The sequence below is a fragment of the Mizuhopecten yessoensis genome, unplaced genomic scaffold (genome assembly GCF_002113885.1).
Source record: "Mizuhopecten yessoensis strain PY_sf001 unplaced genomic scaffold, ASM211388v2 scaffold9031, whole genome shotgun sequence".
NCBI classification, from domain to species: domain Eukaryota; kingdom Metazoa; phylum Mollusca; class Bivalvia; order Pectinida; family Pectinidae; genus Mizuhopecten; species Mizuhopecten yessoensis.
In genome coordinates, this window is record NW_018407844.1 from 258,469 (window position 1) to 285,618 (window position 27,150).

Below are 27,150 nucleotides of genomic sequence, written 5' to 3' on the forward strand. Positions count from 1 at the left end.
TAAAATAACTTGAGGAGAAGGCTTTAACGATGTTGTCAAAACTTATGTTCGCGATTCTATTGCTGTATTTAAAACCAATTGAATAGCTAAAATCAACAATCAAGTAATCCCAGCTAGGATATTTTTACTGGCTTCTCAGAGTAGAAATCTTTTGCGAAAAAGGTACGCGTCACAGTATGGTACCGTTTATCCTTAAGCTTGTGTACTTATATATATAATTAGTCTGTACAGGTGTGTTACACAGGTAGCTCACCACACAGACCGACCAGGTAGCCCAGACTTCAATGTAAACCGATTACTGATGTTCATTCTTCCAAAATGATTTAAATATTATGAACATAGAAATATCATAAACATCTGCTTCAAACAAGAAATTGAAAATCGATTAATAAATATGTTATGATTGATAGTGGGGTTTTTTTTCAAAAAAGAGGGAGGGGGCGGAAAACTAATTAATTTTCGTATTAAATCGGTCAACCTTGACCCCCGGAATGGAGTGTATACGTTCATGTGTACAGGTAACACTTTGCTACATTTCACATATAACCGGCTTTGTACCAGGAGCTCATTGGTTAATCCTCCTACCCTTAATCCAGAATGAGTAGTGATTCCATCAAAGAAAAGTAGAGTCCATTTCTAGAGCGAGGGTGGACATGTAAAGTGTCATGTTGTTAAGTTTATCGCATGTTTGAAGAGGATCGATTAGGACTTAGTGGCTATATTTATCGCAGATAAATACCGATTTGAACAACAGTTTTGACCAGCGGTAAGTCCTTATTTAGACAACCGTGGAGATATTGACGCAGCGGACTTGAAATTGACTGTCCGGCAGATGGGAGCCACACGAAACCACCAGTAAACAAACTGACCACTGATGTAAAACAACTGACCGTAGCATGGTATGTACATTATATATCATTGTGAAACAATTGCTTCTATACCACTTATTACGTCTTTGGTTGCTGATACAGCGGTCAGTTTTCAATGTCCCGTACCTCATATTGACGTTTTGTGGCCGTATTTACCTATGTTTTATCAGAGACGGTCAGTTATCAATGTCCCGTACCTTATATTGACATTTTAGGGCCGTATTTACTTATGTTTTATCAGAGACGGTCAGTTTTCAATGTCCCGTACCTCATATTGACGTTTTAGGGCCGTATTTATGTTTTACTACTGACAAAAAAAAAAAATCACATTAATCACTCTTGTTGACCCGGATGGAAACGTGTAGTGTAGGGTCTCAATGTAGGAGGAAACCAGAGTACCCGGATGGTAGGAGGAAACCAGAGTACCTGGATGTAAGCGTGTAGTGTAGGGTCTTACTGTAGGAGGAAACCAGAGTACCTGGATTGTTGGAGAAAACCAGAGTACCCGGATGTAAGCGTGTAGTGTAGGTCTCAATGAAGGAGGAAAACAGAGTACCCGGATGGTAAGAGGAAACCAGAGTACCTGGATGTAAGCGTGTAGTGTAGGGTCTCAATGAAGGAGGAAAACAGAGTACCCGGATGGTAAGAGGAAACCAGAGTACCCGGATGTAAGCGTGTAGTGTAGGGTCTTAATGTAGGAGGAAACCAGAGTACCCGGATGGTAAGAGGAAACCAGAGTACCCGGATGGTAGGAGGAAACCAGAGTACCTGGATGTAAGCGTGTAGTGTAGGGTCTTAATGTAGGAGGAAACCAGAGTACCCGGATGGTAAGAGGAAACCAGAGTACCCGGATGGTAGGAGGAAACCAGAGTACCTGGATGTAAGCGTGTAGTGTAGGGTCTTAATGTAGGAGGAAACCAGAGTACCCGGATGGTAAGAGGAAACCAGAGTACCCGGATGGTAGGAGGAAACCAGAGTACCCGGATAGTAGGAGGAAACCAGAGTACCTGGATGTAAGCGTGTAGTGTAGGGTCTTAATGTAGGAGGAAACCAGAGTACCCGGATGGTAAGAGGAAACCAGAGTACCCGGATGGTAGGAGGAAACCAGAGTACCCGGATAGTAGGAGGAAACCAGAGTACCTGGATGTAAGCGTGTAGTGTAGGGTCTTAATGTAGGAGGAAACCAGAGTACCCGGATGGTAAGAGGAAACCAGAGTACCCGGATGGTAGGAGGAAACCAGAGTACCCGGATAGTAGGAGGAAACCAGAGTACCTGGATGTAAGCGTGTAGTGTAGGGTCTTAATGTAGGAGGAAAACAGAGTACCCGGATGGTAAGAGGAAACCAGAGTACCCGGATGGTAGGAGGAAACCAGAATACCTGGATGTAAGCGTGTAGTGTAGGGTCTTAATGTAGGAGGAAACCAGAGTACCCGGATGGTAAGAGGAAACCAGAGTACCCGGATGGTAGGAGGAAACCAGAGTACCCGGATAGTAGGAGGAAACCAGAGTACCTGGATGTAAGCGTGTAGTGTAGGGTCTTAATGTAGGAGGAAAACAGAGTACCCGGATGGTAAGAGGAAACCAGAGTACCCGGATGGTAGGAGGAAAACAGAGTACCCGGATAGTAGGAGGAAACCAGAGTACCTGGATGTAAGCGTGTAGTGTAGGGTCTTAATGTAGGAGGAAAACAGAGTACCCGGATGGTAAGAGGAAACCAGAGTACCCGGATGGTAGGAGGAAACCAGAGTACCTGGATGTAAGCGTGTAGTGTAGGGTCTTAATGTAGGAGGAAACCAGAGTACCCGGATGGTAAGAGGAAACCAGAGTACCCGGATGGTAGGAGGAAACCAGAGTACCCGGATGGTAGGAGGAAACCAGAGTACCTGGATGTAAGCGTGTAGTGTAGGGTCTTAATGTAGGAGGAAAACAGAGTACCCGGATGGTAAGAGGAAACCAGAGTACCCGGATGGTAGGAGGAAACCAGAGTACCTGGATGTAAGCGTGTAGTGTAGGGTCTTAATGTAGGAGGAAACCAGAGTACCCGGATGGTAAGAGGAAACCAGAGTACCCGGATGGTAGGAGGAAACCAGAGTACCTGGATGTAAGCGTGTAGTGTAGGGTCTTAATGTAGGAGGAAACCAGAGTACCCGGATGGTAAGAGGAAACCAGAGTACCCGGATGGTAGGAGGAAACCAGAGTACCTGGATGTAAGCGTGTAGTGTAGGGTCTTAATGTAGGAGGAAACCAGAGTACCCGGATGGTAAGAGGAAACCAGAGTACCCGGATGGTAGGAGGAAACCAGAGTACCCGGATAGTAGGAGGAAACCAGAGTACCTGGATGTAAGCGTGTAGTGTAGGGTCTTAATGTAGGAGGAAAACAGAGTACCCGGATGGTAAGAGGAAACCAGAGTACCCGGATGGTAGGAGGAAACCAGAATACCTGAATGTAAGCGTGTAGTGTAGGGTCTTAATGTAGGAGGAAACCAGAGTACCCGGATGGTAGGAGGAAACAAGAGTACACGGATGGAAGCGAGCAGTCAAGGGTCTTACTGTAGGAGGAAACCAGAGTACCCGGATGGAAGCGAGCAGTGTATGGTATTAATGTTGGAGGAAACCAGAGTACCTGGATGTTAGGAGGAAACCCGAGTACCTGGATGGTAGGAGGAAACCAGAGTACCCGGATGGAAGCGAGCAGTCCAGCGTCTTAATGTAGAAGGAAACCAGAGTACCTGGATGTTAGGAGGAAACCCGAGTACCCGGATGGTAGGAGGAAACCAGAGTACCCGGATGGTAAGAGGAAATCAGAATACCCGGATTATAGGAGGAAACCAGAGTACCCGGATGGTAGGAGGAAACAAGAGTACCCGGATAGTAGGAAGGAAACCAGAGTACCCGGATGGTAGGAGGAAACGAGAGTACCCGGATGGTAGGAGGAAACCAGAGTACCCGGATGGTAGGAGGAAACAAGAGTACCCGGATAGTAGGAAGGAAACCAGAGTACCCGGATGGTAGGAGAAAACCAGATAAATTGTAAACTTGATCAAACAATGACCCTATGGTAAATCAACTGGTTGCTTGTTCAGGTTTTAGATTTGCATAAATCAGATTTGGAAAAGCAAAGATCAATATAAACAAAAATATACTATACAACTTTTATAAAATGTATATTATCGGATTTTTAATCAAAATATTTCTTCCACGAGTTACCATAATTTTCGCAATGAATACTGGCTTTAAAATACAAAAGTACACCAAAATCGTGTCTCCGTGTTATAGTCACCTAATTGTCACCCGGGGAATTAGTTCATTGTAAAACCTACAGTTGTAAGCAGGGATCTGTTGCATGTCTTTCGTAGTAAAGATTAAAGAGAATATAATTATGTTAAACACGTTTAATATATGTTATTGATTTAGATCTACATATATTGACTCAAAAAATTACGAACGTGTTTTTTAATCGGGGATTTGTCACAAGTGACTACAACTTATACAAGTTATCTCCCATATGTGTATAGTCTTACCTTTGACCTGCTGACATTTAGATAGGTACAATCATTACTATATGATACGTAAACGCACGATGTGGAATGATTTACTTTTAAATCAAATTCAAATCCTACATCGACAACACGGACACACCATACAACTACGGACCTTCCGTAAGGAGCGTATCCGGAATTGATCAATCCGAAAAATATGATAATTATGCCATACCGTTAGGTAGACCATGAATGTGAAAAGAGCGTAGAAAGGTCAATATGTTATACAATGTTGTATTTATGCTAAATGGAACAGACATCAAGAACACGACTTTTGAAATTGACGTGCTCATTTTAAGGGCATGCAATGAGATTTAGGATGAGTAAATTGACGTGCTCATTTTAAGGGCATGCAATGAGATTTAGGATGAGTAAATTGACGTGCTCATTTTAAGGGCATGCAATGAGATTTAGGATGAGTAAATTGACGTGCTCATTTTAAGGGCATGCAATGAGATTTAGGATGAGTAAATTGACGTGCTCATTTTAAGGGCATGCAATGAGATTTAGGATGAGTAAATTGACGTGCTCATTTTAAGGGCATGCAATGAGATTTAGGATGAGTAAATTGACGTGCTCATTTTAAGGGCATACAATGAGATTTAGGATGAATAAATTGATATGTTCATTTTAAGGGCAGACAATGAGATTTAGGATGAGTAAATTGTCCATGCCTTATTTCTAATCAAATTCTCTCCTTGTATCAAAAAGTATCTGTCGCAAATCTGTGTCTGGAGACGACGGGTTCACCATCCATTTAAAAAAATGTAAATATGTTTGTATGTCCACAGTAGCGCACAGCTAATGAATGATAATAAACTGCGTCTGACATGAAGTGTACACATTGATCTCTGACTATGTCATCTTTCTCTGCTCTGTAATCCACCAAGTCGACGCCTCCCTGCTTCCCGTCGTCATAGCTGTCAGCGTCCAAGTTTCTTCTTTCTCTCTCACCCCTCTGTAATCCACCAAGTCGACGCCTCCCTGTTCCCCGTCGTCATAGCTGTCAGCGTTCTAGTTTCTTCTTTCTCTCTCATCCCTCTGTAATCCACCAAGTCGACGCCTCCCTGTTCCCCGTCGTCATAGCTGTCAGCGTCCTGGTTTCTTCTTTCTCTCTCACCCCTCCGTAATCCACCAAGGCGACGCCTCCCTGCTTCCCGTCGTCATAGCTGTGAGCGTTCTAGTTTCTTCTTTCTCTCTCATCCCTCTGTAATCCACCACGTCGACGCCTCCCAGCAGCTTCCCGTCGTAATAGCTGTCAGCGTCCTGGTTTCTTCTTTCTCTCTCACCCCTCCGTAATCCACCAAGTCGACGCCTCCCTGTTCCCCGTCGTCATAGCTGTCAGCGTCCTGGTTTCTTCTTTCTCTCTCACTCCTTCTAGCACCAGATTCCCTTTCTCTGTGTAGCCGGACAACTCGTTCACTTTTTACACTTTAAACTTTTTTGTGCGTATGCTGCTTCACTGGTCATATGTCCGATGAAGGTGACAGAGTACATACCGTACTAGTCATCGACACGCCACATAGACGCTCTGATCGGTTGTGTAACAAGGCATGATCCAAAGTGGGAGTTGAGAGATTTTTGTTAGAGGCACGATGGCATATGGAAGTTCATCAAATACATTTACAGACTCGCCTTGTATCTATCTTATTTAAAACAGCTGCGAAATATTTTGAGTGATATTATTATCAATTGATCATATTTCCTGATATCTATAGTTACAGGTGAACAAACAGTCATGGCTAGTTTAAATGACCCGGATGTAGACCAGGACAACGAGGCTCCGGAATTACCGCCACTTAGCGGGTTTACAACACAGCCGAACCCTAGGAAAAAATTTAGTCTTAAGCCAGAGGATGGGGAAAAACCGTCCAGGTCTTTGACGGGCGATGAGTTGGCAGGTAAAAATTCTTTCCAAAAGGTACATGGTACCTGACTGAAAAACATATCGTAGTTTTTCTACTCCCCGCTAGGCTTTTCCTCAAAACTGCAATTCAATGAGCAGCACTTAGTGGAGAGAACTGGTACAAGGAAACGTAATCAAGTCTTACTATGATAAAGTACTGTTTAGTTACAATTTTTCAATTGATAATATATGATCACAAACTAATACCATACCAAATTGGACTTTTGTCAGTCGCCAGTGGCGACTGTAAGCTTGTATAGTTATATTTTCTTACCGATCATAGATCATGGGTTGTGATATAGACGAAAATGATGACGTCATCACTTTGAGTGTTGTTAACATTTCAGAGATCCGCAGATCATTCTCGATTATAGACGCGAATGGTGACGGGAAGATAACTTTGGAGGAACTAAAGAGTGCCGCCTACTGTCTGGGCATGAACCCCACAGAGGAGGAGGCCCGCGAAATGCTGGAAGAGGCCGACCTCGACGGTAGGAGGGGAGAGAAGGGGAGAGGGGCGGGAACTGACGTCACGGTTATATCAAACTATGTTATAATTAGGGCTGCAACGATATGCATACCTCATGATACGATGCTTACGATACGGTACGTATCACGATACACGTATCCGATCAGAAGGTCAACTTAATAATGATTGAGTGCCGGATTTTACAGACATTTGTTATATACTTAATCATATGCGTATAATAAATCCTGTCAAAATGTATTTGTGTATGATTTTTAGTACAGTGGGCCACACCTTCACTACAGAATTCCAAAACAATAAGTAAGCTCCTAAACAGAATATTGATACTTTCATTACCCTTTGTGTATCGCGATACAGGCAAACAAAACAATTCGAAACGATACATAAGAAAGTATCACGATACGATACGGTACGATATATCGTTGCAGCCCTAGTTATAATGAAAACAAATTCTAACTTTGGGGCATAGTAAGATAAAAAAAAATGCCATCGAGAGAAACAGGTGTCACCATATTTATTCAGGAGCCTATACGTCACTCCGTATCCAAAACCCTTGCACGTCCTTAAATTGACCATAGCTGTTAATAGTACGTAAACAATAAACACTCAAAACCAGCATTCACTCTTGTCTTTCGGAGTTAGCTCCCTTATTTATTACTTTGTCGTAACGGTTTTGTCGAACGATGACGAGTACACTAAAGACGGGAATATTTCGACATACACTAAGACGAAGTCAATCATATCACGGAATTGACTGTTCATAACGTGTTAGAAACAGTTAAGATTGCTTAATACTGAATGACGATTTTTGTCATATCGTTGGGTCAATCGGGAGCCGTCGGCACTTTCCGTAAACGAGAAACATTTTCTCGTTTACGGAAAGTGCCGACGGTTTCCAATTGATCGTGGGTTGTGTTTGCAATTCCGAGAGAGGGGTTCTGTAATGACGGGAGGTGACAAATCGTACAAGAAAGGGTAGCTATGGCGTAACAGGAAACAGGGAAAACAAGCTTAAGACTGCTTCAGGGAAAATTAGTATTGATTATGTATATATCCGTAGGTGACGGCTGTATCGACTTTGAAGAGTATAAAAACTTGATGATGTTCAACTACATATCAATTGACATGGAAAAAGAGAGTATGATCGCCGCCTTCCAGGCGCTTGACAAGAACGGTGACGGGTTCATCTCCGTTGACGAGCTCAGGAAGGCGCTTATGTTCAAGGACCCGAGATTTTACCCCGGAAATGACGACGAGGCGTTGATGTCCGTTCTCTTTGAGGCTGATGCTAACGGCGACGGCAGGATAGATTATATCGGTACGTATCGGAAATGCACGGCCAGACCAGGGTTCGAACCCGCGACCACCGAACTCTAGACGGACGCTCTAACCAATTGAGCTACTTGGTCGCCGGCGATCGACGCAGTCCAGTTCCGCTAGAATGATAAGTGTTTTAGTATACAGATGCTATCAACTGGACACCACCTTTAAAAATGGAGGCATAAATTTCGCAATTGTACAACCTACTACTTCTCCAAAATCGTTATAATTATTCAACTTGATTAGTAACTCAACTATAATTTTGACTCAATTTTCAGTAATGGATTTAACCAGTCAGGTCAGCGAATCAATATCAATGTATAATGATGCTACATGCGTGTTGGGTTGTCGGGTGGCGAAGTGTATGGGTTCACCTGCCCGACCACGTGGATTTTCTCCGGGTACTCCGGTGTCCTCCCGCATTAAGACCATCTGTGCGCTATAATTAGTTCAACTAACTTGTTTCAAAATTCAAAATTAAATCAAGTTTATATTTACATACGTGTACATCTAGCAGGGGAGATAATCGCAGTAGTTTCCCTGATTTCCTCGTGCGTAATTAGGTTGGCGATGTTTACATACATCTTTGGAATGATTGAAAATTGCTTGTTTTCTCGAGATGTTGGTCAGATAAAAGTAAAGGGTACTGAACACACATAACTATAATGGAGTTGCCTCCCTTATCAATCATAATTCCTTCGTACTCGATATGACGTTATGGTCAGATCTGATCAAGAATGTTTCCTAAAAAATCTGGTGTTTGTGTTAATTTCATGTTTTGTTTCGTATTTTTTCAGAATTTGTGACATCCAAAATGTGTTCCAAGGTTTTCTAACATATTAAAGTTACCGGGGAAATAAATGTGCTGGAACACCAACACAAAATGGCGGATATGTTATGAACCACCGTGATCCTTCGAGATGTTTTGACACTGATGATAATGATCTTCTATATCGACAGATGTGTCATTTGTCTAGAGAAAGACTGTGTCAGAGCTTGAAAATATAATCAGCTACAAAAATTCCAGGATTCACGAAAGAAGACAATATTTCCGTTCGGAAAACGTTTCACATTTCATAACATTTCAATATTAGCGAAATTCAATCGGAATGTATGACGTAACTCTGGTGACGAACATGCCGTAACGTTACTGTGGTGAAGAAACATGACTATATAATCCACTAATGTGATACAAATATGGGGATGCTGATTATATGACGTCATTCAGCTAATGTGGACGAAGTAACGTCTTTATTGATGCAAATAAAATGATTCACTATTATGATGAAAATTACATGACGTGTGATGTTGATGCAATTTACTTGGCGTCGAATGACGTCACTCAATATACCGGATAATTCAGCGCTTTATATATTCTACATCGTTTATTGTTTTACTTCTGATTAATGTCTCCTCATGTATTACTTCAAAGACAAATTGAATATGAACGGAATATATGCATATTTAACTTCTAATTGTACTAGTTATCTCCCCTACTAATTGATGTCTTTATATCATAAAATTGCATCTTCTGTAACGGGTTGAGTTAACTGTATCTAGTGGGGACTCGCTTGGCAGAATATTGAGTATAACATAACACACAACCGTTCATTTTCGTGATCTTCACTTTTATTCCCTGCCATTAACTTCCATTAAATTAAAGAGTTCCCTTCAAGGGAGAACATGCATGATGTTACAATTGGCAAATGATATAATCATAATTGGAGTTACTTCCCTTACACCAAAAACATACAAATGTAACTATAGTACTTATGTAATATTAATTAATCACACAATTAATAATAATAATAATAATAATAATAATAATAATACTGGACGCAGGCAATATGCCTATATATCCAGATCTGGAATATCGTCAGACACTATGCTGACGTCCCGGCAATGAATAAGTTCATTATTGTCTATCTCATGGTTATAGAAACAATCAGGTTGTCCCCAATACTTATCCAGACGGGATGGATGGTTCACAATAATATATGCTATATATAACACTTCCGTAAAGATGTGGTAAATGAATTTAATGGAACTATAATTGAAAACTTTGATATTCTTACCTACACTCCTGAAAAAGGGAGGTAGCTCCTATTAATTCCCATGCCTCGTATATTCGCGACATATCAGAAAACGGGAGCGATGTGAAGATATAATTTTAATTAGATTGATTTAACACAGTGTGTTGGATTCATTTAAACAAATCACATGACCGGAGACGAAAGTAGATCTCCCGGCAGTCTGTGCTAAAAGTTGACTAATCATCATAGATTCCGGTAATGCGTGCCCAGTCTCTCATTTGGTTTTTGTATATAAACACTTTATGTCGTCGTTTACCATCCAGCTTCACATAGCTATGCTGTTGTTGTTTTCAAACTAATTTTCTTTGTTTAGGTGTTGTGTTGATCTATATTTTTTTTTATAGAAGTACAAAACCTAGTCATAAAATCAAATCTATATTGATATTCTTTGGGAAAAAACAACATTTTCTTAAATGTTTAAATTATTCTTAAAAAATGTGTAAGTGCCGATTCGCGCGTTATTTGGCTTGTACAGTTTATTCTTTGTCTTCAGAAATCAATGACTTTACATTGTATATAGATGCCTTTATGAAATAATATAAAAACTCGTAATACTGCCATCATCTTCTCAGCAACGTTTTGACGTCATAAAGAGGATTTACGGCGTAACTTTGAGAGGCAAACACAGATATCTTATTAGAAGGGGGGAAAGTGGACGTATATACATGTACTAGCAGTGAAGAGTTTTTATATCAAGGTATTTAGATAAAGTACTATATGGAAGTTTTGCTGTTAGATATGACTCTCTACAGACACACTGTACATCTAAGTATCTTCATGTTTTAGCAACTGTTGTTATGGTCCCATAACACACATTGTTATTGATTACAAACTTAATAAAGCCCGACAGTTTGTCAGCGATAGAAATGTGTGTTATAGGACCATAACAACATTTGCCTTCTCGATGCAATTGCAATGGAGGGATGCAGAGCACATACATTTTTTTTTTTTAGTCTTTGTTGTGTGTATGATAGGGAAAGGTCTCTAATACATTTATCTAAACTTCAATTTACCATTCAAAATGTATTATAGTTCACAGTTGTCCAACTAATCAATACAATTCAGACAATAAGACAGTTGGTTTGTAGTTGTGTGGGGGTTATCCAATCAATTAAGTGTTTAGATGTTCAAACAAATATCAAATTTATTACACATAAACATTGTCCTCGCGACATAACACATTTCTACTCTCAAATTCATTTTTCCTCGTTGATACAACTCTCAATTTCAACACATTTTATTGGACGAAAAAATATTGAACAATTGGATGAGACAACAGGCTTAGCCTATATAAGTCTTCTCCTATCCGGTATAGATGGACAGAAAGCATAATTAAATACATAGATCAACAAGACACACTCATATACACTTACAAAAATATAGGCTAGATCATTCAACCAAGTTACAATTATAAGAAAGAAAAAGAAACATTATTTGATGACATTTGAAAACTTATAAAATACTTTCTTAGCAAATCATGTCTATGTTTGTACAGTCGGACCACACTCCGTAACACACATATATAGATATCGTTGATACAACAGCGTTAAACAAATGATAATACTTGTATAGCCTACATCGAGTCGTCACAGGAAATCTTACACGGACAGCTGTTCAGAACTAATTTTCTTTATAATCAACACAGTGGCGGATCCAGAGACCTATCTGGGGGGGTTCCAAATTTCCTGGGGGGGGGGGTTTCCATGTGGGGAAAAACTGAGGAAAATGGTGAAAATACATGATTTTTAAAGAAAATTCTCACGGTGGGGGGTTTCCTGAAGCCCAAAAAAACCCTCTGGATCCCCCATTGCAACATAATCAGTATTGCCTTAAAATGATTTGTTTATTTCTTTAATCCGACAGGCCATAAGGCCCACTTACAGGTGGATAGCAAATAACAGTTCACAATAAACTACATACACCAATATCACAGACCAAATGAAAATTATCAACCAATACATACATGATACCTCAAATACAAACAGACGATGTGGAACGAATTAAAAAACAAATCTGTTTCGTTTCTGATTTAAACGTTTTTGGTTTACATCACCACACCGCTTAATGTCATTTTCATGTTTAATATCATGTTTTCGCGAAACACTTTTTACCTTTTCATAATTTTTGTAATGTGATTTCTGTTTATTTCACTCTCTTTGATGTCTTCTCCGCTTCAGAACACCTCATTTTGGCCACTATCACAAAACAATACAGGTAATTGAGGAAAAGAAGCCACGGGTTTTAGCCTTGGGATGCGGTGTGACACCTGGGCGCGTTATGTCATTAATGTTATGGTCTAATTTGGTCTTTTTCACACCTGGCCAACTTTCGAACATCAATTCTCTATCAATACGTCTAATGAATAAAGGTACACAGTGAACCTATGTTATCAAAACATTTCAACAATTAGTGAAGACGAAAAGTATTTAATTGGTTACACGGACACAACGACAGCTTATATAAGTTGATCGTGAAGGTAAGTGTTGATTTTGCGAGGAGTAAGTGTTGTTTTTGGAAGGAGTAAGTGTTGATTTTGCGAGGAGTAAGTGTTGATTTTGAATAACTATCCATCAAAGAAATAATTTATGCTCCCGGTTGAAATAACGACGGCTTGGTTAAATACCGTCGTATTTATAGGTAGGTGTTGTTTTTGTGAAGAGTAAGTGTTGTTTTTGGTTAAGGAGATAATTAGGGCACACAGCCTAATTATAAACAACTTAAAATATGAATAGTTGTCATTATCATAGATGGCCCTATATATACGGGTTATTTTCTCGTTCACCATTCACCACTCCAGCGATTCATCCATCCACTACTAACATAAACATGACGTCAAAGAGGAAGAGAAACGACCTATCTCTCACACAAAAGTATAAGATTGTAGCTATGTTAGACCAGAAGATGACACAGAAAGAAATTTCCGTCCAGTTAGAATGCTCCGCTTCAACTATTTCCAAGATAGCTTCGAAGAAGGAGGAGATACGCTCATTGTTCAAAACAACCTCCAACACACAGCGCAAAAGACAACGGTCGGGGACAGCAGCGGACGTAGAGACGGCACTCAGCACGTGGGTCAACAACGCTATAACGAGCGGTGTCCATATCAACGGACCAATACTGACCGACAAGGCCATTGATATCGGCAAACAACTAGGCCACAACGATTTCAGCGCATCATCAGGAAGGCTAGGAACTCCATCCGTTTCCGACGACAACCTGACGGGAAGAGGGAGGCCGATGATGCACCAACTGTTAAGCGTGACCACGACCTGGACGTCAACGCCTCTTCTCCGGACGTATGCGATGCGATCCTCTATCAGACGTCAAGAGACGCTACCAACAGCGATGACGACGATGATGATGATGAAGAGAACAATACAGTTATACCCGCTACAGCAGCTGTCGTCAGAGAGTCTCTAGCATACATCCGACGTTACCTAGAGGAGAACAACTGCACTGATTTCGGACCCTTCTACGACCTAGAAGATCAGGTAGACTCTTTAGCCGCGACATCACGCCGACAGGCCAGAATCACGGAGTTCGTCAACTAATTACCGAAGTGTCTAGTGTATTGACTGACAACAATATTTAGTTCTGTTTCATAGCAGTTGTTTCATCAATGATCCTGAGTGATAGTGCATTGCTTGACAGTGAGTTGTGTTACGTATCACACATATATGTAAGCTACATCTTGAATATACTGTGTACATTTCGATGTCAAAGATATTGTCTAACTGATTTATTGTTTCATGTTTCGTGTTGCTGAATATAGATCTGCTTATTATACGGAAAATGCCGACGGTGTCCGATTAAACTGGAGTACAGTTTTGCATTTTATTTGGTCCAAGGAATACCTCCATGTTTATCGTTTGTTCATGTAAGATATCTGTCACATTTTCACTAAAGTGTCATTGATTGTAGTGCTTTATATGATAAATGTGTTATATGTACGTAGTGCTCCATTAACCCACTAATATACATTTTCATGCTGAACCAACACACTTTGTAATTGAGAATGAGTGACAGTTTTTTTTATGTTGAACCAATACACTTTGTAATTGAGAATGAGTGACAGTCTATTTCATGTTGAACCAATACACTTTGTAATTGAGAATGAGTGACAGTCTATTTCATGTTAAACCAATACACTTTGTAATCGAGAATGAGTGACAGTCTATTTCATGTTGAACAATGATAGTCTATTTCATGTTGTACCAATATCCTTTGTACTTGAGAATGAGTGACAGTTTATGTTGAACCAATACACATTGAGAATGAGTGATAGTTTATTTTCATGTTGAACCAATACAATTTCAGAATGAGATAATAGAACTGCACACTGAGAATAATCGACTTGTGTTTTTATTACAAAATGAAGGCATCCAATAAAATGCCACGTTTCAAAGAGTTAACGGTCAATCACACGATGGCTACATAGACTAGAAACATTTGTCACCAGTAACCCGTTAGGTTGTCTCACACATTCTTCTTAAGATGTAATTATATAAGTAAAAAGTATTGAGAAGAAAAAACCGTCCAACAGGTTCAGTATCATATTGGAACATTATGACGAAGCACAGGCGCCACTAGCGGAAGTGCATCTCTCTCTGGCATATGTGGATAACGTTATCAAAGGTTTGTTGGTTTTAATTAACGTCATGCATCATATCATTATCTATAACGTAACAAAAATTGCCTTTAACCCTTGGCCACCCAAATTAATTAGGCTTTATATTAGAATTATTAACGGTATCGGCAGTATCTGACAGTGACTGGAAGACGAATACCTGTACGAAATAGAGAAAAGGACTCGCCGGTGCACGTTTAACTCAAAAACGAATACCTCGGACCAGAGACATAAGTAGTATATACGTCTCTGCTCGGACATCCAAATCCAAGACTTCCGCTACCGATATGAGTGCTGAGCGTGTAACCCCTGGATTTCGAAATGTCACAGAGCATCATCCATCATTGTATCAACAACAGATCGTGTCCACATTCTCATTCGTTGTCATACGCTTAAGGTAAAAACATGCACTTTATTACTTCCACGTACAATTTTCTACAGTATACCATAATCCCAGCCGGTATAACAAAAGTACTGGTTTACTTTTTATTAATGAAGTAAAAAATGATAATTTCAGCTTTCCATAGAGGTATAAACATGTGCCTCTAGGTGACCGGAATAGTTTTATATGATTCTTGGAATATGAAGTAATTCAATGTATTTTTTAGAACCTTTCCTGATAAAACATATAATTGGGACTACGCATAAAATGTCGACGTCATAGTAAAACGACGTCATAATAGTACATTTGAACGCTGACAGCCTGACAGAAATTTCGCTGTTTCCACTAAAATCTACTAGGTGTGCTACTCCAATTGATCTGCTATAAGTAAAGTGATCAAATAAATAGTAAGTATCGAGACAAACAAAAAAACCCGATATAATTCAAGAGCTTGAACTTCCAATTTAATCTAGAGTTTATATTACTAGATTAGTAGGCCTATAAGTCATTTAACTGTACATGTGTATATCTCTGCCACGAATTGTGATGATCGCACTGTTAATATTCCATATCTTTGTTGGACATGGTATACAATAGCTCGATACATTATTTGTTATTCAATTTTTCGGACGCTACCAGCGCACACTTGTTCCGCTAATTATAAGCTTTGCATAGGATTTTAATTTATTAGATGATGACGGATTAAGTTCAACAGCCAGTGCTGTGGTACTAGATATAGATTGCACAGATGCTTGACACACTTACATGCATATGCTAGGTATAAACCTCGAAAAAAATCATGCATAAAATTAAAAATCGGCAGTGCACCTACCCACACCGCTGGTATGCTATATTTCGAATACTATCGTACGTTGGACCAGGGTAACTGGCCCTTGAGGAACTCTTTTGTATTAATAATGGCGGCAAGCACAAAACGGACAGTGTCGTCACTCCGTTTGACAGCCAGAGTTTAGAAGTCATGTTTATTTACATCAGAGAGTGACATTTTGTTATGGCGACGTAAAATCGACGATACGAAGTAAGTTTATACTGTTCAATTAATTACGTGAAAGGAGCAGTGTCCTGTCCGTGAAAATAAAACCATAATTATGAGGTTGGGATTGGGGCACAGCCACACGATTCCTGAAGTATATCCGTGTATCCACTAATTATCGAGAAAAATGTAAGAAAATGTGTCAAATCTCAAGAATGATGGCATCTATTTTGATTGGATATTTTACAATAATTCATAAAGCTAACAAGCTTTAAGGCTATTGATCAAGTCAAGCCAGGTTACCTGAGATAAATGCGACAATGCTTATTATAACAGTGATGTGTGATACCTAAATTTATCACATATACTCCAGAACCTGAACACCTGTGTTAATTTGTTAAAAACAGGTTAATAAATCTTCTATTTACACTCCAAAATGGACGGCTGCTGATTAAGGCCTTAATTTAATACCTCTAGCGAATCAGCTGTGACTGTAGATGCATGGTGGATGACAGCACACTTAATCATACATCTTGTGTATTATTTGTATTTCTGTAGTAGGACGAGGAAAAGTGATAAAGATAGTGCCTTGGCTGGGGCTCAAACCTGCAACCCTTGGCTCTCCAGCCCGATGCTCTACCACTGAGCTAAAGGGAAATTCCATACAGCTGATGCTTGTTAGCCAACCTAGCTTATCAATGCACATCTTATAAACTTTAGACATTTATGTTAACTAACTAGTTCAGACGATTAAACGAATTCCTTTGAGCTTCAGAACCAATCAGATTGTAATGAATGCTACTGTTTTAGACATTCATTCCAGTTTAACATAAGTTGACATCAGTCAGAGTTCATTTGCCTCCTGTCTTCTGGATTTGTTATATTGAATGTAATAAGTTTAAGACAATACCTGTATATAACTGATATTAGAGTGTACAGGTAGTTCAGCTACGGTCAAGGATCAAGACTCCTAGATCATGTGGATCACACAGATTTAGATTATCATTTCTCCCACAACCTGTAGGGTCCCTCACTCCGAACACGTTTGATAAACCTTTTTGTTTACCCACTAGTGGGTAACACCCTGGACATGATTTCATAAGTCAATCTTCTAGTTACAAAGTAACAATGCTTTGCCACATTATCTTCAGTTGTGACTTGGTAGTTTATGGCAAGTGTTTCCCCAATCGAATACAGAAATCCTGTCTCTTCCCAAAACAAACATTTGGTTTTCTATGATACTTGAACGTTGCAGGAGAAAAGCTCCAACAACCTGATGGTTGATTCTCATCATGACATGTTCATCAAACTCTCATTAGATAATTCAAATTGTAAAACACACTCGGAAAACCACACTTCTGTAATACAATTTGATAATGAACTATTTCGAGTTAGATAAACATGATAACCAGCCACCACTCGTTGGGGAACCTCTCCCTCCACATTGTGACAGCCCTAGTCCTATAATCTCATCCCCTCCCTCCCCTTTGTGACAGCCCTAGTCCTATAATCTCATCCTCTACCTACACATTGTGACAGCCCTAGTACTATAATCTCATCCTCCCCCTCCACATTGTGACAGCCCTAGTCCAATAATCTCAACCCCTCCCTCCACATTGTGACAGCCCTAGTGCTATAATCTCATCCTCTCCCTCCACATTGTGACAGACCTAGTCCTATAATCTCATCCTCTCCCTCCACAATGTGACAGCCCTAGTCCTATAATCTCATCCTCTACCTACACATTGTGACAGCCCTAGTACTATAATCTCATCCTCCCCCTCCACATTGTGACAGCCCTAGTACTATAATCTCATCCTCTCCCTCCACATTGTGACAGCCCTCGACCTATAATCTCATCCTCTCCCTCCACATTGTGACAGCACTAGTCCTATAATCTCATCCTCTCCCTCCACATTATGACAGCCCTAGTCCTATAATCTCAACCTCTCCCTCCACATTGTGATAGCCCTAGTCCTATAATCTCATCCTCTCCCTCCACATTATGACAGCCCTAGTCCTATAATCTCAACCTCTCCCTACACATTGTGACAGCCCTATTCCTATAATCTCATCCTCTCCCTCCACATTGTGACAGACCTAGTCCTATAATCTCAACCTCTCCCTCCACATTGTGACATCCCTAGTCCTATAATCTCAACCTCTCCCTCCACATTGTGATAGCCCTAGTCCTATAATCTCATCCTCTCCCTCCACATTATGACAGCCCTAGTCCTATAATCTCATCCTCTCCCTACACTTTGTGACAGCCCTAGTCCTATAATCTCATCCTCTCTCTCCACATTGTGACAGCCCTAGTCCTATAATCTTAACCTCTCCCTCCACATTGTGACATCCCTAGTCCTATAATCTCAACCTCTCCCTCCACATTATGACAGCCCTAGTCCTATAATCTCAACCTCTCCCTACACATTGTGACAGCCCTATTCCTATAATCTCATCCTCTCCCTCCACATTGTGACAGCCATAGTCCTATAATCTCAACCTCTCCCTCCACATTGTGATAGCCCTAGTCCTATAATCTCATCCTCTCCCTCCACATTGTGACAGGCCTAGTCCTATAATCTCATCCTCTCCCTCCACAATGTGACAGCCCTAGTCCTATAATCTCATCCTCTACCTACACATTGTGACAGCCCTAGTACTATAATCTCATCCTCTCCCTCCACATTGTGACAGACCTAGTCCTATAATCTCAACCTCTCCCTCCACATTGTGATAGCCCTAGTCCTATAATCTCATCCTCTCCCTCCACTTTGTGACAGCCCTAGTCCTATAATCTCATCCTCTCCCTCCACATTGTGACAGCCCTCGACCTATAATCTCATCCTCTCCCTCCACATTGTGACAGCCTTAGTCCTATAATCTCAACCTCTCCTTCCACATTGTGACAGACCTAGTCCTATAATCTCAACCTCTCCCTCCACATTTTGACAGCCCTAGTCCTATAATCTCATCCTCTCCCTACACTTTGTGACAGCCCTAGTCCTATAATCTCATCCTCTACCTACACATTGTGACAGCCCTAGTACTATAATCTCATCCTCTCCCTCCACATTCTGACAGCCCTAGTCCTATAATCTCAACCTCTCCCTCCACATTATGACAGCCCTAGTGCTATAATCTCATCCTCTCCCTCCACATTGTGACAGCCCTAGTCCTATAATCTCAACCTCTCCTTCCACATTGTGACAGCTCTAGTCCTATAATCTCAACCTCTCCCTCCACATTGTGACAGCCCTAGTCCTATAATCTCGACCTCCCCTTCCACATTGTGACAGACCTAGTCCTATAATCTCAACCTCTCCCTCCACATTATGACAGCCCTAGTGCTATAATCTCATCCTCTCCCTCCACATTGTGACAGCCTTAGTCCTATAATCTCAACCTCTCCTTCCACATTGTGACAGCTCTATTCCTATAATCTCAACCTCTCCCTCCACATTGTGACAGCTCTAGTCCTATAATCTCAACCTCTCCCTCCACATTATGACAGCCCTAGTGCTATAATCTCATCCTCTCCCTCCACATTGTGACAGCCCTATTCCTATAATCTCATCCTCTCCCTCCACATTGTGACAGCCCTAGTCCTATAATCTCATCCTCTCCCTACACATTGTGACAGCCCTAGTACTATAATCTCATCCTCTCCCTCCACATTGTGACAGCCCTAGGCCTATAATCTCAACCTCTCCCTCCACACTGTGAGAGCCCTAGTCCAATAATCTCAACCTCTCCCTCCACATTATGACAGCCCTAGTCCTATAATCTCAACCCCCCCCTCCACATTGTGACAGCCCTAGTCCAATAATCTCAACCTCTCCCTCCCCATTGTGACAGCCCTAGTCCTATAATCTCGACCTCCCCTTCCACATTGTGACAGACCTAGTCCTATACTCTCAACCTCTCCCTCCACATTGTGACAGCCCTCGCCCTATAATCTCAACCTCTCCCTCCCCATTGTGACAGCCCTAGTCCTATAATCTCATCCTCTCCCTCCACATTATGACAGCCCTAGTCCTATAATCTCAACCTCCCCCTCCACATTGTGACAGCCCTAGTACTATAACCTCATCCTCTCCCTCCACATTGTGACATCCCTAGTCCTATAATCTCAACCTCCCCCTCCACATTGTTACAGCCCTAGTCCTATAATCTCATCCTGTGCGTCCTCAGATCTTGACTGCTGCTGCTGACGAATCAAGCAGCCTAGTCCCACTGCCTCTCCCTCCAAATTGTGACAGCCCTAGTCCTATAATCTCGACCTCCCCTTCCACATTGTGACAGACCTAGTCCTATACTCTCAACCTCTCCCTCCACATTGTGACAGGCCTAGTCCTATAATCTCATCCTCTCCCTACACATTGCGACAGCCCTAGTACTATAATCTCATCCTCTCCCTCCACATTGTGACAGGCCTAGTCCTATAATCTCATCCTCTCCCTCCACATTGTGACCGCCCTAGTACTATAATCTCAACCTCTCCCTCCACATTGTGACAGCCCTAGTCCTATAATCTCATCCTGTGCGACCTCAGATCTTGACTGCTGCTGCTGACGAATCAAGCAGCCTAGTCCCACTGACATTGGTCCTGTCTTGACAAGCTGAACAAATTATCATAGGGATCCAGAAATATATTCTATATATTTCCATTAGCCAAGGCAGTGGGTCATTTCACCTATATAGCTAGTACTTCCAAACAAATCTGAGATAAAACATGATTGATCATTTTAAAATTTCTAAATTGAATTGTTATCGTGTGATAGTAAAAATAATTGACTTTGACTGTGAAAACTGCTTAGTGAGATTAATCAGGAAATGAAAAAGTATCACATTTTCATGTACGGTGATGTATGTATGGTTGTGTTGTTCTTGGAATTAAATGGTGTTAATAAAGTAAAAGTTTCAATTACTTCCAAATTAACTGAAATTTCCAATTGAAATTTGCGAAGTTTTCATAAAATCACAATATAAACATGTCAATAAACACGTCAATATAAACACATCAATAAACACGTCAATATAAACACGTCAATAAACACGTCAATATAAACACATCAATAAACACGTCAATATAAACATGTCTATAAACACGTCAATATAAACACATCAATAAACACGTCAATATAAACACGTCAATAAACACGTCAATATAAACATGTCAATATAAACACATCAATAAACACGTCAATATAAACACGTCAATAAACACGTCAATATAAACACGTCAATAAACACGTCAATATAGATGATACACTGAACTCTACCACTCACATTTTTCTAAGGATCACTTTTATTTTTGGGCATATGTGAAAATAAATATTTTATTTGGTTTATACTGAAATTATTTTTGAAAAATTGATGGTTCTGTTAAGTCATCAGCATGCAAAAATTCCAAAAACATTCCAGTCAGAAAATGAGCCACAGGAAAAGGGTAAATACCCTTAAAATTGGTAACAACGAGGTATTCACTAAAAAACTTAAATTGAACAAAACTCTAAATAAACAGAAACTGTTTTAGTATCGAGTGTGACGCCCATGAGCATTAATTACAGCTTCACAACGTCTGTGCATGCCCCGGAATGAGATCGCGTATCCGGTTTTGTGGGATAGCGTTCCACTCAGCTACCAAAGCTGTTCCTAGCTCCTAGAGCGTTCTTGGCTGAACATTTCTGGTAGAGAGAGCTGTCTGCAGCATGTCACACACATGCTCCGTGGGATTTAAATCCGGTGAGCGGGCTGGCCAATCGTTTCGTTGTTTAGTCTCTTGCTGTAGATGGCCTAGCATTATCGTCCATAAGGATGAAGTCAGGGCTGATAGGGTCTGACATAGGCATCAAGGGTTTCATCACCGTAAATCCAGGCCGTAACGGTACCATTATGGAAGACATGGAGGGTATTTTTCCCACAAAGGCTTATGCATCCCCACGTCATCACTGAACCTCCGCCATATCGGTCATGTTCCACAACTTCACCTATGTCCCTATTCATTTCACCGTCATTTAACTGTTGTCTGGTTCATCTTTGTGCCATATTAAAACAAAAACACGTGAAGAATATTCATCAAATTGATTTCCTTAACAATTTGAACAACGCCTTACTTAGCCTAGCTTAGCTTTTGAAAGAGGTGTACACGTGGAAAAGCGTTCATACACTTTTATGGTTGACTGAACACACCCACACAGGATGATTTGGAAGGCTAACATATTTGCCCAAAACGGTATGGAAGGAAAATATAACATTTTGATTTTATTTTAAAAATATAGATGATCCTGAGCAAAATGAGAGAAGTATATCATCTGTTGAAAAATTAATTTCCAAAAACAAACAAATATTTTTACTTCACTTTACTTCAACTTACTTCTACAGTTGTTGGAAAAATATGATCATTTTGGAACTAAAAGTGTTTTTGCTTTTTATATTATTCTGACCCTGAGATCAATAATCTATTTATTTCCAATAGCTGATCATGATGTCCAACAAAAGAATGTTCGATGGTCAAGGTTCAATGTCCAACAAAATGACCAGCAGGCCTGTGGAGGAAGAGACCCGTACAACCAGAGACGTATGTAATATATACGTCTCTGGTACAACTGAGATGTTTGGCCACCCCCCCAATGAAACGTCCAACAGTATGTCTGAAGGTTTACACCCGACAAAAACTTGGGGCCTTGATTACTACTTCATGATCTTTAACAAGATGTACATCGCCGATGTTCTACAGATGAGGGAGAACACCATGTTTCCAGGTATGAAAATAACACGAAACTAAATATACGTGTTTCCATATTCTTTATAGCTTTGCATGTATCAAAATTAAAAAAAAAATATCACCACTAAAATTGGCTTGTACATGATGAAGTGGATTAGGTGGGCTTATATAATCTAAAAAAAAAATGAATTTGGGTTGAGACTACAGTTTTGGGCATTTACAAATCTGTGTCTACGCAACAAAAGCTAGCATCATCTATTTTTGTACTCAGCACATGTGTAAATATTGTGAAAATTCCACCGGAATTACCTACATGTATGCTAAAACGTGAGTATTTCTGTTACTGAGTAGGCGATATTTAGTTTCAGATAGGTTTTAAGAAAAAAAATACTACTTGTGGGGGTCAAATTTTGGGTTAAAAATCATTATTTTGCATTTTTTGGTATTTTTTGATGTGGTAACCATGGTTTTCAAAAGTCCCAAATCTGGGGACAACAGTTTTTGAAAATACAATTCAGTCTCCTAAACAAAATGTAGTTTATAAATATATATATATACATGTATGTAGGTGTGTTGTGCAGGTTGAATCCACTATCAATGTTTATCTGAGACATGCCCTTTATTTTTAGGACCAGGCCATTTCTACTGTACTCTGCTACCTTTCATTTTAATATTTGGTGGTCTGATTCTCATATATTTTAACTCCAAGATACATTTAGCTTGAATGGGTTTGCGTTTCAGTGTTTGCACTCAAGGTGATGGTCACTATATATTGGACAGTCTTTTATGTTGAAGTCGTCACACCTTCATTTGTAGTAGGATTTCCATGAAACTTCATCAATAGATTGTGAGAATTGAATGTCTCCACGTTTATTATATCCAACCCACGGTCAAGGTCACTGTAAGAAGTGGGGGGGACCGCCTGACACCTTCCATTTGTGATCGGATTACATGAAACTTTGATCATAAAGAAGTTAAATATGTGAACAACAAAAAAACCCATGAACATATTTATATTTAAGAAATTTACATTGAAGGTCAAGGTTATCATAACTATATACATAGTTGTAATAGAGAAACTATTTTTACTGTTCTAGCACATTCATTGGTGGTTTGATTTTTCGTCAAACAATTTTTCATGGCAGCAGGTGCATATGTCTTACAATCAATTCTAAATTTCACCGAACCACATGATTTCACTTTTTATGTTTCATATGAAGAGAGTTTCACTTGTATGATTGAGATTGTTATATGATTTATATGACAGGGACCTACCTGTATCGGAGCCATCCCCTATTCTGTTATATGATTTATTTGACAGGGACCTACCTCCATCAGAGCCATCCTCTATTCTGTTATATGATTAATTTGACAGGGACCTACCTCCATCGGAGCCATCCTCTATTCTGTTATATGATTTATTTGACAGGGACCTACCTTTATCGGAGCCATCCTCTATTCAAGGTGGACGTGATGGGTGTGGTGGTCAAAGTGGAACAGAATCACACCTGTTTTACCTACACAGGTAAGGGCACTCCACAGGTAAGGTCATTCCACAGGTAAGGTCACTCCACAGGTAAGGTCATTCCACAGGTAAGGTCACTCCACAGGTAATGTCACTCTACAGGTAAGGTCACTCCACAGGTAAGGTGACTCTACAGGTAAGGTGACTCCACAGGTAAGGTGACTCCACAGGTAAGGTGACTCTACAGGTAAGGTCACTCCACAGGTAGGGTCACTCCACAGGTAAGGTCACTCTACAGGTAAGGTCACTCCACAGGTAAGGTCACTCCACAGATTAGGTCACTCCACAGGTTAGGTCACTCCACAGGTAAGGTCACTCCACAGGTAAGGTCACTCCACAGGTAAGATAAATCCACAGGTAAGGTCACTCAACAGGTAAGGTTACTCCACAGGTAAGGTCACTCAACAGGTAAGGTGACTCAACAGGTAAGGTCACTCCACAGGTAAGGTCACTCCACAGGTTAGGTCACTCCACAGGTAAGGGCACTCCACAGGTAAGATAAATCCACAGGCAAGGTCACTCAACAGGTAAGGATACTCCACAGGTAAGGTCACTCAACAGGTTAGGTCACTCCACAGGTAAGGTCACTCCACAGGTAAGGTTACTCCACAGGTAAGGTCACTCAACAGGTAAGGTCACTGAAAGGTAAGGTCACTGAATGGTAAGGTCACTAAATGATAAGATCACTCCCCAGGTAAGTCACTCCTCAGGTAAGGTCACTCCACAGGTAAAATCACTCCACATGTAAGGTTTCTAAATGATAAGATCATTCGCAAGGTAAGGTCACTCCACAGGTAAGGTCACTGAATGGTAAGGTCACTAAATGATAAGATCATTCCCAAGGTAAGGTAGATCATTCCCAAGGCAAGGTCACTCCACAGGTAAGGTGACTGAAAGGTAAGGTCGCTCCCCAGGTAAGGTTACTGAATGGTAATGTCATTTCACTGGTAAGGTCACTACACAGGTAAGGTCACTACACAGGTAAGGTCACTACACAGGTAAGGTGACTGAAAGGTAAGGTGACTTCCCAGATAAGGTTACTGAATGAAAAGGACACTCCACAGGTAAGGTCACTCCACAGGTAAGGTGACTGAATGGTAAGGTTTCTAATTATAAGATCATTCCCAAGGTAAGGTCACTCCACAGGTAAGTCACTCCACAGATAAGGTCACTCCACAGGTAAGGTGACTGAATGGTAAGGTTTCTAAATGATAAGATCATTCCCAAGGTAAGGTCACTCCACAGGTAAGGTCACTTAATGAAAAGGTCATCTCACTGAATGGTAAGGTCACTGAATGAAAAGGTCATCTCACATGTAAGGTCACTCCTCAGGTAAGGTCACTCACTGTGAAGTTTTAACCCATAAACATTATACGGGTAGTGGGAGATCCAACGTCCGTGCAATAGTTCAGTGGAGTTCTGTGTAACCCAGCAGTTCAGTGGAGTTCTGTGTTACCCAGTATATCAGTGGAGTTTTGCGTTACCCAGAAGGTCAGTGGAGTTCTGTGTTACCCAGCAGTTCAGTGGAGTTCTGTGTTACCCAGTAGTTCAGATGAGTTCTGTGTTACCCAACAGTTCAGTGGAGTTCTGTGTTACCCAGCAGTTCAGTGGAGTTCTGTGTTACCCAGCAGTTCAGTGGAGTTCTGCGTTACCCTGCAGTTTAGTTGAGTTCTGTGTAACCCAGCAGTTCAGTGGAGTTCTTTGTTACCCAACAGTTCAGTCGAGTTCTGTGTAACCCAGCAGTTCATTGGAGTTCTGTGTTACCCAACAGTTCAGTGGAGTTCTGTGTAACCCAGCAGTTCAGTGGAGTTCTGTGTAACCCAGTAGTTCAGTGGAGTTCTGTGTTACCCAACAGTTCAGCGGAGTTCTGTGTAACCCAGCAATTCAGTGGAGTTCTGTGTTACCCAGCAGTTCAGATGAGTTCTGTGTTACCCAGCAGTTCAGATGAGTTCTGTGTTACCCAACAGTTCAGTGGAGTTCTGTGTAACCCAGCAGGTCAGTGGAGTTCTGTGTAACCCAGTAGTTCAGTGGAGTTCTGTGTTACCCAGTAGTTCAGTGGAGTTCTGTGTAACCAAACAGTTCAGTAGAGTTCTGTGTTACCCAGTAGTTCAGTGGAGTTCTGTGTTACCCAGCAGTTCAGTAGAGTTCTGTGTTACCCAGCAGTTCAGTGGAGTTCTGTGTTAACCAGTAGTTCAGTGGAGTTCTGTGTAACCCAGCAGTTCAGTGGAGTTCTGTGTTACCCAGTAGTTCAGTGGAGTTCTGTGTTACCCAGCAGTTCAGTGGAGTTCTGTGTTACCCAGCAGTTCAGTGGAGTTCTGTGTTACCCAACAGTTCAGTGGAGTTTTGTGTTACCCAGCAGTTCAGTGGAGTTCTGTGTTACCCAGCAGACAGATTTAACAAGGAATACACGAGTCCGGACGTAGTAAAGTTATCAATAGGTAACGATGTCCATGACAACATCGTGCTGGGTTAAACGACTTTAATCAAGAATACGTTGACTAGTTTTGACACACTAGATGTATGGTCATCAGTTTGTTTGTTTGTTTGTTTGATTTTGTTTAACGTCCTATTAACAGCTAAGGTCATTTAAGGACGGCCTCCCCTGTGTGCAAGATGCATGCGTGTAGTGTATGTGTGTGTATTTTGGGAGGCTGCGATATGTTCGTGTTTGTCT

At 40.8% G+C, this 27,150-nt stretch overlaps 2 protein-coding genes across 3 annotated transcripts in view; both read left to right on the forward strand.

Annotated features, from left to right (window-relative positions):
• Nucleotides 1-663: 663 nt before the first annotated feature.
• LOC110457146 (calmodulin-like) lies at nucleotides 664-9,416 on the forward strand. The gene is made up of 5 exons (XM_021508257.1): nucleotides 664-899; nucleotides 6,128-6,310; nucleotides 6,663-6,806; nucleotides 7,863-8,120; nucleotides 8,920-9,416. The coding sequence occupies exons 2-5, from the start codon at nucleotides 6,148-6,150 to the stop codon at nucleotides 8,955-8,957; spliced, it is 603 nt and encodes a 200-aa protein (XP_021363932.1). The 5' UTR covers nucleotides 664-899; nucleotides 6,128-6,147; the 3' UTR covers nucleotides 8,958-9,416.
• Nucleotides 9,417-15,543: 6,127 nt separating this feature from the next.
• Nucleotides 15,544-27,150, forward strand: part of LOC110457153 (CST complex subunit STN1-like) — a 35,201-nt gene continuing 23,594 nt past the window's right edge. The window contains exons 1-3 of one of the 2 annotated variants that reach the window (XM_021508267.1): nucleotides 15,544-15,631; nucleotides 22,703-22,988; nucleotides 24,381-24,476. In XM_021508267.1, coding sequence (XP_021363942.1) covers nucleotides 22,709-22,988; nucleotides 24,381-24,476 — 376 coding nt within the window. In that variant the 5' untranslated portion in view covers nucleotides 15,544-15,631; nucleotides 22,703-22,708. Of the gene's footprint in view, nucleotides 15,632-16,148; nucleotides 16,264-22,702; nucleotides 22,989-24,380; nucleotides 24,477-27,150 lie in introns of those variants that run through there. The other variant, XM_021508266.1, reaches the window with a different exon arrangement.

Excerpts from the sequence above, each read along its gene's own strand:
- LOC110457146 (XM_021508257.1), top strand. The coding sequence starts at position 6,148 with ATGGCTAGTTTAAATGACCCGGATGTAGACCAGGACAACGAGGCTCCG. Across the intron at positions 6,311-6,662 it reads GACGGGCGATGAGTTGGCAG|AGATCCGCAGATCATTCTCG; the intron begins GTAAAAATTCTT and ends TTAACATTTCAG. Across the intron at positions 6,807-7,862 it reads GGAAGAGGCCGACCTCGACG|GTGACGGCTGTATCGACTTT; the intron begins GTAGGAGGGGAG and ends ATATATCCGTAG.